Source organism: Leptonychotes weddellii, chromosome 14, assembly GCF_054177405.1.
Source record: "Leptonychotes weddellii isolate Sample4059 chromosome 14, ASM5417740v2, whole genome shotgun sequence".
Taxonomy (NCBI): domain Eukaryota; kingdom Metazoa; phylum Chordata; class Mammalia; order Carnivora; family Phocidae; genus Leptonychotes; species Leptonychotes weddellii.
In genome coordinates, this window is record NC_138382.1 from 52,636,128 (window position 1) to 52,651,792 (window position 15,665).

A 15,665-nucleotide genomic window follows, 5' to 3' on the forward strand; every position below is an offset into this window, starting at 1 on the left:
TCTTACCATAGGATTGATGGGGTCAGAACAGTAGGCACCCAAGAAGGATTTACAGTCTGATGGCCTAATATTGAAACGGAGTAGCAGCAGGAATGTAATTGCTGTTAGGCAGGCAAGGACTGGAATCAAGAAAGGGCAGAGCCGAAGTTAAGAGGTAGGCATGAGACAGGATTTTGACCAAGGTCTCCAGTACCCAAGTTCATGTACTTTTCCCACCAAACAGCCTCTCAGTGAGTTGATAGGAATGAAAGGGAGTAAGGTGCGCGGCACTTAATAATTCTTCATGGACGCTAGTTCCCTTTCTTTCCTCTCTGGGTTTAATTGTTCGTGACAGATTGCTGCCTGTTATTGGGGTTAGGGTGAGGGTCAACAACTCAGGACTTCCTTAGCCTTCCCCTTCTAGAATTTCCCTTTCCCTGTTGATACCTTGCCTGTCTTACAGGGTGGTCACCGTAGTTATAAGGGCAATGAAAAGAAGTGCTGAGCTGTTCCCTCCCTCCCCCTCAGAAAAGCATCCATGTGTTAAAAGAATTTATTGTTTCTAGGCTTAGATAAAAAGCATCCTCCTAAGGTTAGTGGGAACTTGTAGATGTGATTGTAAAGCACCACCAGTAATTTCTGAGGGACCAGAAAATAGAAAAGGTGCCAGAACACTGAGCTTGGGCAAAAGTCTAAAATTTAAGAGGTAAAGTTCTATTTCAGAAGCCACAGACCAGGTAATTTACCTTATAATATAGAAAAATTCTGAAATAGACTATTAAACAGTATGTTAAATCGGAAAGCCATGCTCATTATGAAGATATGAAGAATTGGTAAGTCAGAATAGATGCCCTTTTGGGCAGTGGTTAGGGCAAGAAAACAATCATAGTATCAGGCTTCCATGATTTATCTGATCCTCCCTGTGTCATGTACAAGTTTACAAATGGCATCAGAGAGTGGCCATGCAGCTTACTTCCTGTCACCCATCCCAATAAGTAAAATGAGACACAGCACAGATAGGCAAGTACATGATCTTCTGATTGGCCCAGAGCTGGGACAACAGAGCTGATCAATTCTTAGCAATGCTTTGCTATTACAGCAAGGTATTTTTTTAAGATTTATTTATTTGAGAGAGAGAGCGGGAGGGCAGAGGGAGAGAATCCTCAAGCAAACTCCCCGCTGAGTGCGGAACCCCATGCAGGGCTCTGTCCGCCGCCCCCCCCCACCCCCCCACCGACCCTGAGATCACGACCTGAGCCAAAACCAAGAGTTGGATGCTTAACTGACTGCACCACCCAGGTGCCCCTACAGTAAGATGTTAATAGAGAAAAATGACAGCCTCTATTAATAATTTTCCTGGAGCAGAGTCCATTCTAGTTAATGGTGATATTTTCTTGTCCTTTGTTCATTTATTATGTAATTTGGCTTTTTTTTTTTTTTCCCATAAGAATTACTGATCTTACAGTGCTCTAGATTGCTGGGAATACAAAGGTAGAGGAGTTCCTGCATCTACGGCATTCACATGGTATGAGAAAGGGATACATGTACTTCCAACTGTGTATTAGACTGGGTCTTCTAAAATACATAAAGAGTTGTGGGACCACGGGGTGATAATTGTCCTCGGCATTGAAGGACGGATAGAATTTATTAGGCCAGGCAGGGGAGGAGGAGAGGGGGAATTTTAGAAGAGCAGTTTGTAGGCTGCACTTTTCCTCCTCCTCTCCAAAACCTATTGTCTTAAGGGCAGGCCAGCCCTCCCTCAAAGTGCTCTGCAAGGGGGAGCTTTGATGCTTCAACTGAAGGCAGGTTTGAGCTATCAGCATATGGGTTCATATAGCTTCCCATTCTGATTCAAGTACAATTAAATAATTAAAAAATAAAAACTGGAGAAGCTTGCGACTGGTCATCTGGATTCAAAGTAAAATGTTCACATTAGGATATTTATGACGAATTAGTAAAAAATCTAAAATATAGAAATATTTTATAGTTTTATTACTTGGAAACACATACAAAAATTCAAACACAGCTAAAAAACAGTTGCCAAGCAGAGGTCCTATCCAACCTGTTTTAATGAACACATAAAACAGTTATAATCCACATAAAACAATTTAAGTCCTGAAACAACTTATTGTCTTCAGGGTCTTTAAATATTGGGCTTAAAAACTGATTACTGTTTTACTCTTATCACCTATTTAAATCTCCCCCCCCCAAAAAAAATTACTAACTTCAGTTTGATTCATGAAATGTTTTATTTAGAAAAATGATTAAAGCCATTTAACTGTAGTTATTTTGAAAACTGGAATACTGTGTGTTCATTTCCAGTCTTCTGTCACCATGCATTCTTCATGATTTCCAATAGTTGCTAACAGAAAGCACTTGTAACTTCCAGCAGCTCTTTGGGATACTCTTTGGTCCAAAGAGCCCTGAAATTATTTAAGGTGGCAAGATTGTTTTTACTTCTCATTTTTGCTTTTTTGTTTAATGTCATTTTATTTTAGCCCTGCTAGACTACATCTCCTTGTCAGAGAAAAAACAAAAGTTGAGTTATTCTGCTTTTCTTAATTGTTAATCCATTACACTCCTTCATCTATTCTTTTTGCCCTCAGGTTTTCCTATTTTTTTAATGCCTTCTTGGCAAATTTCGCACTTTCTGCAAAGTTAAGCTCATTGAGCTTTAATATTTCAACACTTACATATTTCACTCTCCTTTTTGGCCTTTATCATGCCAATTTTTCCTTCCTTTGTATGTGATCTTTGACAACTTCATCATGGAGCTCAATGAGATGCTTTAGATGCCTATTCTCTAGCTTCCTCTCCAGGTTCATTTAACTATTTAAAAAACATATTTAGAATTTCATCTAGAGGAAGTTTTCATCCTTTTATAGTCCCCGTTACTACTAGACCAATTTTTTAAAAACGCGAAAAGGTAGCAGGTTGACAGGCAGAAGAGACTGCTTCTAGTTTGGGTTTTGCAACTCAGCTGTTCTTCAGTCTTGCATCCCCTCTCTTCACAGCTGAGGAGCCTGAGGCCCAAAGTAGACTGGATAAATGAGAAGACTTCCACCTATGACATTCTCCGATGCATGGTTCAGAGGGGAAGAAGTGTAAATTGTGAGTTCTAGATACCTGGACGTTCTCTCTGTAGTCCAACTGGTGACAAATCCCAATGGAATCTACATCTTTTGTCATCTGTTGTATCTGTTCCTCTCCATGTCTTAGTTCTGGCCATTCTCTCCTGTGCAGGACCCATTTTATCATATCTAGACCCGCTGCCACAATATCCTTTCTCATACTTAAATATGAACATACTTCCTGGTTTGAAAATCTGTGAGTGGATCTCTACTGCCTATAAGATACAGTACAAACCTCTTAAGCTTGGCATTCAAGGCCTTGTACAATCAGCTCCCATTCTTTCTCTAACTTCCTTTCTCATTTTCTTAGCCACACGCCTCCTCCTCACCCTCCCCCCCGCCACCCCAGCCATGCACTAGCCCTATGGCAAAAACTTAATTTCTCTAATGTATTTTGGTGTTTTGCACTTGAGTTTTTTTTTTTTTCCTTTTCCTTTTATAAAATTGGGCACCCAGTCCTGATGAGTGCTCAAGCTCTTGAGGGGTACAAAAATTACCTGACATCACTTTGCATCTCACTCATTCAATAAACATTTAAGTCCCAATACGCATAAAAGCTAAATCATGCAGCGTCAAATCTATTTTAACAGCCACTCCGTTACCTTCGATCACATTGAACATGTGTTCCTTGAGGCCTTTTTCATAACCACTCTCAATTCAGCTCTCTGCAATCCAATATTTGAGTGTTATCTTTTGTTTATAATATTTTTAAAGCCAATTACAGGATTATAAATTTATTCCAGTTAATTGCATATGCTGCTCTTGGTGTTGTGCGCTGCCCTGTTGAATGTTCATGAATTTTCATTCTAAGTGCCTCAGATCTGGTCCATCCTCTGACCTGAAGACTACAACTTCGATTTCAGAGTTACTGATTAAAAGCACTGAATTGAACAGAACTAAGACCCAACCTTGAGGAATTTCTGTCCTGCCTTTCTAATTAACAATCTGGTAAGATATACTAAACATGCCCCTTATCACCTTATTAACAACATTTATTATTCTGAATGAAATGATGTTTAAGTCATGCATAACTAAGAGTTCTAGGCTGATTTTTTAAAAATAACAATCATTAAATATGCATTATAAATATTCACTTTATTTTAAAAGAATTGGAAGATGTTACATATATTACACACTACATATAATGGCACATGTCAGCCTTTTAAGCTTAAAAATAATCTTTCCCCAAACTGGGATTGACTTAGACTCCAAGTATAAAATGACTCTTGGCCTATAGCACCAACCCAGGCCCAGAGGAAAGCCAATTTTGAACCTGTCTGTCCTCTGGCATTGGGCTTCCTGATATGACACTGAGGGTCCTCTCCCTCTGGTTTTGTTCCCTGGCACTATTGAGGCCTGGCACAGGGACCCATTTGACTATACACTGCAGGCCTAGGGAATCTAGAGGGGGTGGTAGGTCCTCTGACAATTTCACAATGGAAAAAAATTGAAAACATTATGTGCCTTGTCTTTGTTTTTGATCTATACTACTATAACAAGACTCTACAAGATAGAAGATCAGAATTATTGAAATACAATTTCTCTGCTGGTTTTTGTCTTTGAAATTCACGTGTCATGACAGGAGGAGACTTAAAAGTCATCTGGTTCAATACTGGTAACCTACTCTACTAGTATCTCAGACTTAGGTATAATTCAAAGTTTTAAATGCCATCCATATGCCATTTCGTTAGACAAACACAAAGAAATTTAATAACACTTTTCATTTTCTTTTTCTTAATTCATAAGGACAATTTCTGCCAAATGTTCTGGCTTATGGCTCTCCTCCTCTTCATAGTATGTTTAAGTTACATATTAAGAATCCAAAAAATACCACTATGGAATTTTCATAAGCAATATCCGACCAATCAGTAAAACACGGTACACAGTGTGAAAATTTTAATTTATTCCCCTCCCAAGTATCCAGAATATATACCCTCTTAGCTTTGAGAAATGTGACAATGAAAATACCAACAGAATTGATCGTATATAAAGAAAAGCACATACTACACAGGAGACATCCCTAAGTCCTCCCTAACCTAGCAGTGCAAGTTAATGGTATGTTTCTGGTACTGTCAGTCACCTTTCACTTGATTTATAAAAATTTTACAGGACAGATTTAAAGCAAAGATAGGCCTCTGATTTTTATTTTTATTTTTTTATCCCTAACAGATTTTTAAAAAGAGGCTATATTAAAGGACAATGCATTTTGAGTCAGGGGGAGCAAAAAAAATTAAAAACCCAAAACTTCTTTCAGTTTATTCAAAATAAAAATACACATAGAATTATGAAAATATAGGTTTACTATTTCCACCATGTAAGTTGATGCTGCTGTTTGAAAGGCTTGCAAATTGTTTTTCAAGTTTTTAAAGCTCATCTCGATCCCTCAATAAAGTATACCTATATTCGCTGGGTGCTAATTTCTGGAAGGAGCTCTCAGGTGGACTGCTTGCTACGTCTTGGACTTGCTGCAAGAGAAAGAATAAAACATATCAATATATTTTATGGAGCTATACTGTTTTATTAAAAGTACCAGATGAATGGTAGTTGTTTTGTAATTATTTGCTTAATAAAGATAGCTACTGTGTGCCAAAGGCCAGAGTTAAGTTTGAAATCTTGCTTTCCCCATTCAAATGCCCTTACTAATAATACTCTCTAGGGCAAGGCTGCCATAGAGCCCACACCTTTGGACCTGTCGGCAGTTCCTGAGGTGTAGTGGAAGGAAACAAAATACCGGACACCTAAGTGCTTTCTAGGTTATTTTGTACAGGCAGCACAACCATGACTAAGTTGGCCCAAATCCTTCCTTCCTTCTTAAAAATGACTACAAAGAGGATTAAAGGCACCTACTCTGTAGATAGAGCTTTCATTTAGCAATTACCTGGATACCAGAATTTAGTTGACCTAGGAAAATAAACACTTCCATTCTGTAAGAAACGCATTTCTGCAGTATTTCACTTGTGCACCAACAATGGACAAAAATACACAGAACTGTAAGTGACTTCCAAGAATTTCAAAGAAAAGGCGGTGTGTAGTCTTTATCTCCACACGATGAGCTCCTCAAGAACAACCATGCTCTCATTGTTTTTTAATATCCCCTGTAGTTAACATAGGCACATAGTGCCTGTGTTATATACCCTGGATACTGGCTCATTCCCATTTTTAATGGGAAAGCAATGTCTGCAAATTTCCCATTTTATTTTGTCATGTTCCCTTTCCCTAATACATTTTTTATTTGTAGTTAGATATAGGTTTGGTTTAGGCCATAATTATATTACTATAAAATATAAGAAGTTCACTGTCTAATGGAGAAGCTGAAATAAATCAGGATAATACAATAATGGTAACTAACATTTTTTCCTAATCTGATAAAATATTAAGCAGGCCTACTTTCCTGAGGGAAATAATCGCCTTTGGGTTATTGCCAACAAACCGTTTGCTTCTATAGTTGCTTAATTATCAAAGAAAAATCTGACCTCCCACTTCAAGGAAAAAGCATGTCATTGGATTCCTAAAGGGAACTCCTGACACAACTTAATCTTCAAGAAAAATTGAACTAGATTTTATTTTTCTATGTGGAGGTTCCTTGGGCAAAACAGTTAAGTTCTGGGCATATGAAATAAGAGTTTTGTTATATATCATCTTCCCTCTCAGTATAATGGTAACAGACAGGATATAAATCAATAATACATCAACATGCAATTTTCAGAGGTGTTTAACAAAGCAGGAACATAGAAATATATTTGTAGTAGAAATTACATGGTAGAAAAGTCAAATTCTCAGGCTAAAAGTTATATAAAAAGCAAATACAAAATTTTCATAAATAGTTGTGAAGCATTCTAAATCTCAAATGAAAAGCTGCATTAAACCTTAAGTTTTGAACATTATAAATACTGTATTGGTGAAGGCTGCAAGAATACCAAATGATTATTTTCTTTGTAGTGTGGTCAATCTCCTGGCCACAGAGGAAGACTTGACCAGTTAATGGAACCCACTGACTTCTTCACTGATCTACCTACTTCTAATTCTTACCTCCTCCTTCTGTATTTGAAGCCAATAGTATTTAATCTTTTACCCATATTCCACAGGACATACACTACTTCAGTTTATGTGATCAAGAAACTATACTGTATCATTCTTGCAACTTTTCTGAAGTTCTTTAGCTTTAAAAATTAATTTTAAAAGGAACATAATTTATTATTTAGAGTCTATTCAGAATTTCATTATAAAGATCTTTACGAGCAGAAACTCAAGCCTATACAAGAGCTTTAGATCCTCTTCAAGGCTAACTGAAAAAGAAAGAGTTCCCACTGAAAAACAAGAATCCTACCTGTCCTGGGGCTATATCGGTTGGGTCAGGACCATGATGGAATTCTCTGTGCAATTTTCCAGAATGTAAGTCAAATACGAACTGCTTGAGTTTTCCAGGAATTCTAAAACAAAGTAAGATAAAAATTTAGCTTAAACTGTTAAAATGAACTTACCTCTATTTTACCAACTTCACACATTAAAAAAAATTTTTTTTTTAAATTTTACCTACAATCTTAACCATAACTATCATCGGCCAGGTATATGCCGAAATTTTTATACAGTTATAATCATGAAATGTAGATGCTCAGTTTTGTGTTCTAATTCTTGCACTTGTTTCATAGAAATGTTTCTATGCTCACTTTAACAGATGCATTAGAGTCTATCAAGATGTTGTCTTAAAACTTAAACCATCCCTTATTGTTGGGCATTTATATATTTTCCTTAATACATGTAACTAAAAAAAACTCATGTTCTGCAAAATCACACTAAAATTAACAGGATTCAAGGGAAAAATAGCATTAGGGGCTAACCACTTAAAACTATGTAGCTTTGTAACCAGAGTACTACGAAGAGCCTGAACAAAAAATAGCGCTGTTCAGCCTCTTGCACTGTGTCGGCCAGGTGATCCTCTGTAGCCTTAACCTAGAGCCTGTAAGTCCTTTTTTGAGATACAAACTGAGGTCCTTGAGGGCATTCACCGCCAGTAGAACCAATTTTATCAAAATAATTTAAACCAGGGTGTAGCTTTTTCATGTTTTGGTTTTTTTTTTCCCTGTAAGCGTAAGGTAAAATCTCACAACTTTAGCCACATGGGCAGCTCACTGGATTAAGCTCCACTTAATACTGTGAAAAGCAAAGCACTTCTCAAGGCCATGAAACTGACCCTCCCCCACTTTTTGGGTTGGGGGAGGTCTTCATACACCACTAAAGCATTCTCTTTTAAAAAATATTTTAGAGAGTGCATGTGCTTGTGAGTAGAGGGTGGGGCAGAGGGAGAGAATCAGCGCAGAGCCCAGACGTGTGGCTTGATCTCAGAACCCCGAGATCATGACCCCAGCCGAAATTAAGAGTTGGTCGCTTAACCTACTGAGCCATCGAGGTGCCCCGAAAGCATTCTCTTTAATGGTGAAAAAACTTTTCTTTGATGGCTTCAAAACATTCTAAGGGAAAGAATATGAACCAACACAACTCACTTATATTAACATCATTTCCCTAATTACCACTCACTCTATGAGCAAATTTGCACTACAGAGACATGCACCGTAGCAAAACAGACTATTACAAGGCTAAGCAGATTCACGTATCAGCCTTTTTTTATCTCCTTGAGTTGTATCCAATAAAGTAGGAATATAGATTTCTGCAACTTACAAGGGGGATACAGCCCAATAAACCTACCCTACATTGAAAAATCGTAAGTGGAGAATACATTTAATACACCCAGCCTACCTTAAATGTGTTCAGAACACTTAAAACACCCTACTTGAGCAAAATCATCTAACACAGAGCCTATTTTATAACAAAGTACTTGATATGTAACAAATTCTGTACTGCAAGTGAGAAACAATAGTTGCCTGGGTACAGTAAGTGTGTCAGTTGTTGATGCCTGTGATCACGAGGTTTACTGGGAGCTGTGGCTCACTGCTGATAGCCAGCATCACAAGGGAGTATCTTAGTACACATCACTAGCCTGGGAAAAGATCAAAATTCAAAGTATAGTTCCTACTAAATGTGTATTGCTTTTGTACCACCATAAAGCAAAAAATTGTAAGTCAAACCATCATAAGCTGAGATCTGTTGAGTAAATAAGAACTTTGACTAAGTGTGGGCACGTTATACTGACAAAACAGTCAATTTTTGCTATTTGTCTACCTGTTCTTTGAAAGCTTGCCAACATGTTTATTAAAAATTGTTTTACTACTTTAATAAAAGACACCTGCATTTTAATTTCCATTTCTTCAGAAATTAAGCATTTTTCCACCATTTTAATTTATATTTCTGCTCATACGAATTGTCAGTCTTCTACTGAAATCTTGGCATTTTGAAAATTCATTATATATTTTAAACCTTTCTTCGTATGTCTTAACAAGAATTAAAATGCAAGGTCCATAAACACTTTAATTCAGTAGAATTGCCTCACTTTTTAAATCATCATTTTTGGTAGCAAAGAATAGCTAGCTTGTGTTAAAACTGCTAGTTTCTTTTTATCCTCTCCTGAGGTCCTGCAAGTGCTGCTTCTTCCCTTCAATAACTCCCACCGAGATGTACCAACCAATAACTTCATTGTACACCCATTTTGGTTCCCCACTAACTCCAATGCAACAGAGACCAGCAGGTGTCAAATGCACAGTTTAAAATACAAATGACTGTCAGGTAGCTGTATTGACGGAAATGCTTCTGAAAGGTTCTGTGGGGCTGAAGAAATTGCACATGCACTAAAGATAAACACTGAGAGATCAATTTAAATTTAGTATGACATCATCTACTGTCACCCACAGCAAACCTCTACAATATATCCATTCAAATCAAAGAATCACAAATGGTCTCCAATGTTTAAGCCCCTGTTAAGTTTGTTATTTTATAAAGTCCAAAGCCGACAGAACCAATACAGTGTGACTTGGTTTTGCTAGTCAAAAAATAATTTATAATTAAATCTTAAATGTAACAAATTCATAGAGAACACTCAAAACAGATTTTTTCCTAACTTGATTCTTTCCCCTTGTCAGCAGATGAGAGAAAGAATTGTGAGCAAAAGGCAAAGGAAGATACGATGAATCTGAATTGATGTGGTAGAAAAACAGATTACAAAAGAGCTCTTATCTAGCTTGTGGCCAGAAACTAGCCATCATTAAGTAACAATCAGTGAATCACAGTATACTGTCAAGAAAACAGACAACATGGTCACGTGCTAAAAAGGAAAATAAATGGATCCTTGCCATAATAAATTCAGTTATATTTTTATACTTTGGGGTACAATTTTTCTAATTAGAACACCTAAGTGTTTCTTTCCCACCTTTCAGACACTTTTCTGTTTTCAATTTTGATTTTTAGGTGATACAAAATTTAGGGACTGTGAAATGCACAAATGTTAAGTGTCATTAAATGAACTTTGACATATGTATATTACAGTGAGAAGCATTTTTATTTTTTAAAATTGACATACAGTGGAATTCTTTCTTCTAGCCATATAGTTCTGAGTTTTAACATATGCACATAGCATCTAGTAACTATCTCCACAAACAGGATACATAACAATTCCAACACTCTTTTTTTTGGGCAAACCCTCCACTTTCCCCTAACTCTTGCCAACCACTGATCTGTTCTCTGTTCCTATAATTTGCCTTTTCCAAAACGTCTTGTACTTGGAATCATACAGCATGTAACCATGAGACTGGCTTCTTTTATTTAGCATACTGCTTTTGAGATTTATCCATTCTGTTGCATGTATAACTTTGTTCCTTTATTTACTGAATAGCATTCCACTGAGTGGATATACCACAATTAGTTTCTCCTTTTACCCACTGAAGAGTATTTGGGTTCTTTCAAGACTTTGGTGATTCTGAACAATGCTACTACAAACATTTGTACACAGGTTTTTGTGTCTAGGAAAAATACTGGCTTATATGGAAGGTATCTGTTTAACTTTTTAAAAAAAACCTACCACGTTGTTTAAAGTGGCTATATCATTCTGCAACCCCACCAGCAACATGTAAGAGTTCAGCTGTTCCATATTCTCACCTAGGATATAAGAAGTCCTTAAATTTAGCCATTCTAAAAAATGTATAATGGGATCTCACTGTGGTTTTTTGTTTTTTATTTTTGTTAAAGATTTTATTTATTTATTTGACAGAGACACAGCGAGAGAGGGAACACAAGCAGGGGGAGTGGGAGAGGGAGAAGCAGGCTTCCCGCAGAGCAGGGAGCCCGATGCGGGGCTCGATCCCAGGATCCTGGGATCATGACCTGAGCCGAAGGCAGACGCTTAACGACTGAACCACCCAGGCGGCCCTCATTGTTTTAATTTGCATTTCTCTAATATCAATGATGTTGAGCACCTCTTCATGTGCTTACTTGCCATTTGTATATCTTCTTTGGATTTTTTTTTTTTTTAAAGATTTTATTTATTTATTTTAGAGAGAGAGAATGAGAGACAGAGAGCACATGAGAGGGGAGAGGGTCAGAGGGAGAAGCAGGCTCCTTGCTGAGCAGGGAGCCCGATGCGGGACTCGATCCCGGGACTCCAGGATCATGACCTGAGCCGAAGGCAGTCGCTTAACCAACTGAGCCACCCAGGCGCCCTCTTCTTTGGATTCTAACAGTATCTTTTATGGAACAAAAGTTTTTAATTTGTGAAAGCCAATTATCAATTTTTTCATTTATGGATAGTGCTTTGGGTGTACTAAGAGCTCAGGTCAGAAAGAGTTTCTGCATTTACTCCTACGAGTTTTACAGTTTTACCTTTTACACTTAGGTCTACAATTCTGAGTTATTTTTTTATAGGAGTTTCTTTTATGGAGATGTTTAGGTGCTAAAGCACCATTTATTAAAAAGATTATCCCCTTCCATTGAATTGTCTTTGTATCTTTAAAAAAAAAATCACTATTTATATACCTATTTCTAGACTCTCTATTCTGTTCCACAGCAATACATACCTATTTTTTTCACAAATACTATGCTGTCGTAAATATTTCAGCTGTATTAGGTCTTAAAATCAGGTATTATGAATCCTTTGTTTCTTTTTCAGTTGTTTTGTTTCAATTATTCCAGTTTTACCTTTCCATATAAATTTTAGAATCAGCTGTAGCTACAAAAAAATGTACTTAGATTTTGTTTGAAATTGCATTAAATCTATAGATAAACTTGAGGAGCACTGACATCTAAACAGTGTTGAATCTTCTAATCCATGAACACAGTATGTTTCTCCATTAATTTTGGTCATCTTTGATTTCTTTCATTGGCGTTTTGTAATTGTCATCGTTAGAGGTATATGTAGTTCTTTTTTCTTTCTTTTGGAGCCTATTATGAATGGTAGTTTAAACATTTTTGGGTTTCCAAATGTTCATTGTTAATATATAGAAATAAAAGTGATTTTTAAGAAGGTGACCTTGTATCCTGCTGAACTCATTAGTTCTAGGAGCTTTCTTGTAAATTTACTGGGAATTTCTACTACATACACAATCATGTTATCTACAAAGAGTTTCTTTCTAGTCATAACACTTCTTATTTATTTATTTATTTATTTTTTGTCCTACGGTACTTACTAGGACTTCCAGTATCATACTAAATACAGCTGGTGAGAGTGGACATCTTTTTTTTCTTTTTAAATTCAATTAATTAACATACAGTGTATTAGTTTCAGAGGTAGAGTTCAGTGATGCATCAGTTGCGTATAACACCCACTGCTCATTACATCATGTGCCCTCCTTAATGCCCATGACCCAGTTACCCCATTCCCCCCCACCTCTCCTCCAGCAACCCTCAGTTTGTCTCCTAGAGTAGACATCTTTATCAAAAACAATAAAATACCTAGGAATAAATTTAACCAAGGAGGTGAAAGAGCTGTATATTGAAAACTGTAAAACACTAATGGAAGAAGACACAAATAAATGGCAAGATATCCTGAGTTCATGGATTGGAAGAATATTGTTAAAATGTCCATACTACCTAAAGCAATCTACAAATTCAGTGCAATCCCTATCAAAATTCCAATGGCATTTTTCATAAACAGAAAAAATTTTGAAATTCCACAAAAGACCTAACTATAGCCAAAGCAAGAACAGTCTCAAGAAGAAAAAAGATGAAGGCATCACACTGTGTGATTTCAAAATATACTATAAAGTTATAGTAATGAAAACAGTATAGTACTGGTATAAAAAGACATAAACCGGGCACGTGGGTGGCTCAGCTGGTTAAGCGACTGTCTTCAGTTCAGGTCATGATCCTGGAGTCCCGGGATCAAGTCCCACATCAGGCTCCCTGCTCAGCGGGGAGTCTGCTTCTCCCTCTGACCCTCCCCCCTCTCATACTCTCTCTCTCAAATAAATAAAAATCTTAAAAAAAAAAAAAAGACATAAACCAAGGGGGGTCATAACAGACAGCCCAGAAATAAATCCACACATTAACAGTCAACTGATCTTTGACAAACTTGCCAAGAATAAACAAGGTGGAAAGTATGGTATTTTATTGAGAGAGCATGAGCAGGGGTGGAGGCAGAGGGAAAGAGAATTTTTTTTTTTTCAATATTTATTTGAGAGAGAGAGCGGGGAGAGGAGCAGGGGGAGGGAGAGGGATAAGCAGATTCCCTCCTGAGCGCAGAGCCTGATGCAGGGCTAATCCCATGACCCTGAGAACATGACCTGAGCCAAAACCAAGAGTCAGCCACTTGACTGAGCCACCCACACGCCCCTAGAGAGAGAATCTCAAGCAGGCCCCACACCCAGTGCGGTACATGATACAGGGCTCGATCTCATGACCCAAGCCAAAAATCAAGAGTTGGACACTTAACCGAGCCACCCAGCACCTCGAGGATGGTCTTTTAGATAAATGGTGCTGGCAAAAAAATTAAATTGGACCATTACTTCATACCATATACAAAAATCAGCTCAAAATGGATTAAAGACTTAAATGTGAGAACTGACAAACTGTAACACTATAAGAAAACATAGGGGAAAAGCTTCTTGATACTGGTCTGGGCAATGATTTTTTGGAAATGACCCCAAAAGCATAGGCAAAAAACCAAAGACCAACACATGTCATTGCACCAAACTAAAAAGCTGCATGGTAAAGAGAACAACAGAGTGAAGAGGCAACCTACAAACTGGGAGAAACTATTTGCAAACCATCTATCAGATAAGGGATTAATATCCAAAAAATAAAAGGAACTCAAACAACTCGAGCAAGAAAACAACCTGATTTAAAAATGGGCAAAGGACCTGAAAAGACATTTAAAAAAAAAAAAGACATTTCTCAAAAGAAAACGTACAGGGCGCCTGGGTGGCTCAGTTGGTTAAGTGACTGCCTTCGGCTCAGGTCATGATCCTGGAGTCCCGGGATCGAGTCCCACATCGGGCTCCCTGCTCAGCGGGGAGTCTGCCTCTCTCTCTGACCCTCCCCCCTCTCATGCTCTCTCTCTCAAATAAATAAATAAAAAATCTTTAAAAAAAAAAAGAAAGAAAACGTACAAACAGCCAACAGGTACATGGTACTGTTGTGCTCAGTATCACTAATCATCAGCGAAATGGAAATCAAAACCTGAACGAGCTATCACCTCGCACCTGTTAGAATGGCTTTTATCAAAAAGACAAAAGGTAAGTGTTGGCCAGGATCTGGATAAGAGGGAACCCTTGTACACTGTTGGTAGGAATGTAAACTGGTACACCCACTACAGAGGTAGGTTACTTAAAAAATTAAAAATAGAACTACCGGGGTGCCTGGGTGGCTCAGTTGGTTAAGCGACTGCCTTCGGCTCAGGTCATGATCCCGGAGTCCTGGGATCGAGTCCCATATCAGGCTCCCGGCTCAGCGGGGAGCCTGCTTCTCCCTCTGACCCTATCCCCTCTCATGCTGTTTCTCTCTCTCTCTCTCAAATAAATAAATAAATAAAATCTTAAAAAAAAAAAAAATAGAACTACCATATATGACCCAACAATCCCACTTTTGGAAATATACCCGAAGGAGATCAAAGCATTGTCTTGAAGAGTTATCTTCACTCCCGTGTTCACTGCAGCATTACTCTTAATAGCCAAGATAGAGAAAAAACCCAAGTATCCATCTATTGATGAATAGGTAAGGAAAATATGGTGTACACACACACAGGAATATTGTTCAGTCTTAATAAAGAAGGAAATCCTGTCATTTACAACAACATGGATGAACCTGGAGGACATTATACTAAGTGAAATAAGCCAGACACAGAAAGACAAACACTGCATGATCTCATATAGGTGGAATCTAAAAGAGCAGAACTTCCGAGGGACTGGAGTGGGAGAGAATGGGAAAATGTTGGTCAAAGGGTACAGTTAGAATACCAGCTACAGGAAGAGTACGTTCTAGAAATCTAATGTACAGCACGGTGACTATAGGTATTATATACTTGAAATTTGCTAAGAGAGTAAGTAGATTTTAATTGTTCTCACCAAAAAAAAAAGTGAGGTAATGGATACATTAATTTGCTTGACTGTGGTAATTATTTCAGTGTATACATATATCAAAATATCACGTTATACACCTTAAATATAAGCAGTTTTGTCA

General features: G+C 37.6%; 2 protein-coding genes across 10 annotated transcripts in view; one reads left to right on the forward strand and one right to left on the reverse strand.

Annotated features, from left to right (window-relative positions):
- The window catches only part of STX17 (syntaxin 17), a 67,593-nt gene extending 53,002 nt beyond the window's left edge, over positions 1-14,591 (forward strand). For 3 of the 8 annotated variants that reach the window (XM_081803289.1, XM_081803290.1, XM_081803291.1), the window contains 3 exons: positions 2,994-3,090; positions 3,930-4,706; positions 4,743-5,322. The gene's annotated coding sequence lies outside the window, so the exon portion shown is untranslated. Of the gene's footprint in view, positions 1-11; positions 155-1,427; positions 1,505-2,993; positions 3,091-3,929; positions 4,707-4,742; positions 5,323-10,141 lie in introns of those variants that run through there. The other 5 variants (XM_081803283.1, XM_081803286.1, XM_081803285.1 and 2 more) reach the window with 4 other exon arrangements.
- The window catches only part of ERP44 (endoplasmic reticulum protein 44), a 90,116-nt gene continuing 79,802 nt past the window's right edge, over positions 5,352-15,665 (reverse strand). For both annotated transcript variants that reach the window (XM_006741096.3, XM_081803280.1), the window contains 2 exons: positions 7,438-7,540; positions 5,352-5,575 (listed from right to left, as the gene is read on the reverse strand). In XM_006741096.3, the coding sequence (XP_006741159.1) occupies positions 5,474-5,575; positions 7,438-7,540 (205 nt within the window). In that variant the 3' untranslated portion in view covers positions 5,352-5,473. The remainder of the gene's footprint in view (positions 5,576-7,437; positions 7,541-15,665) is intronic.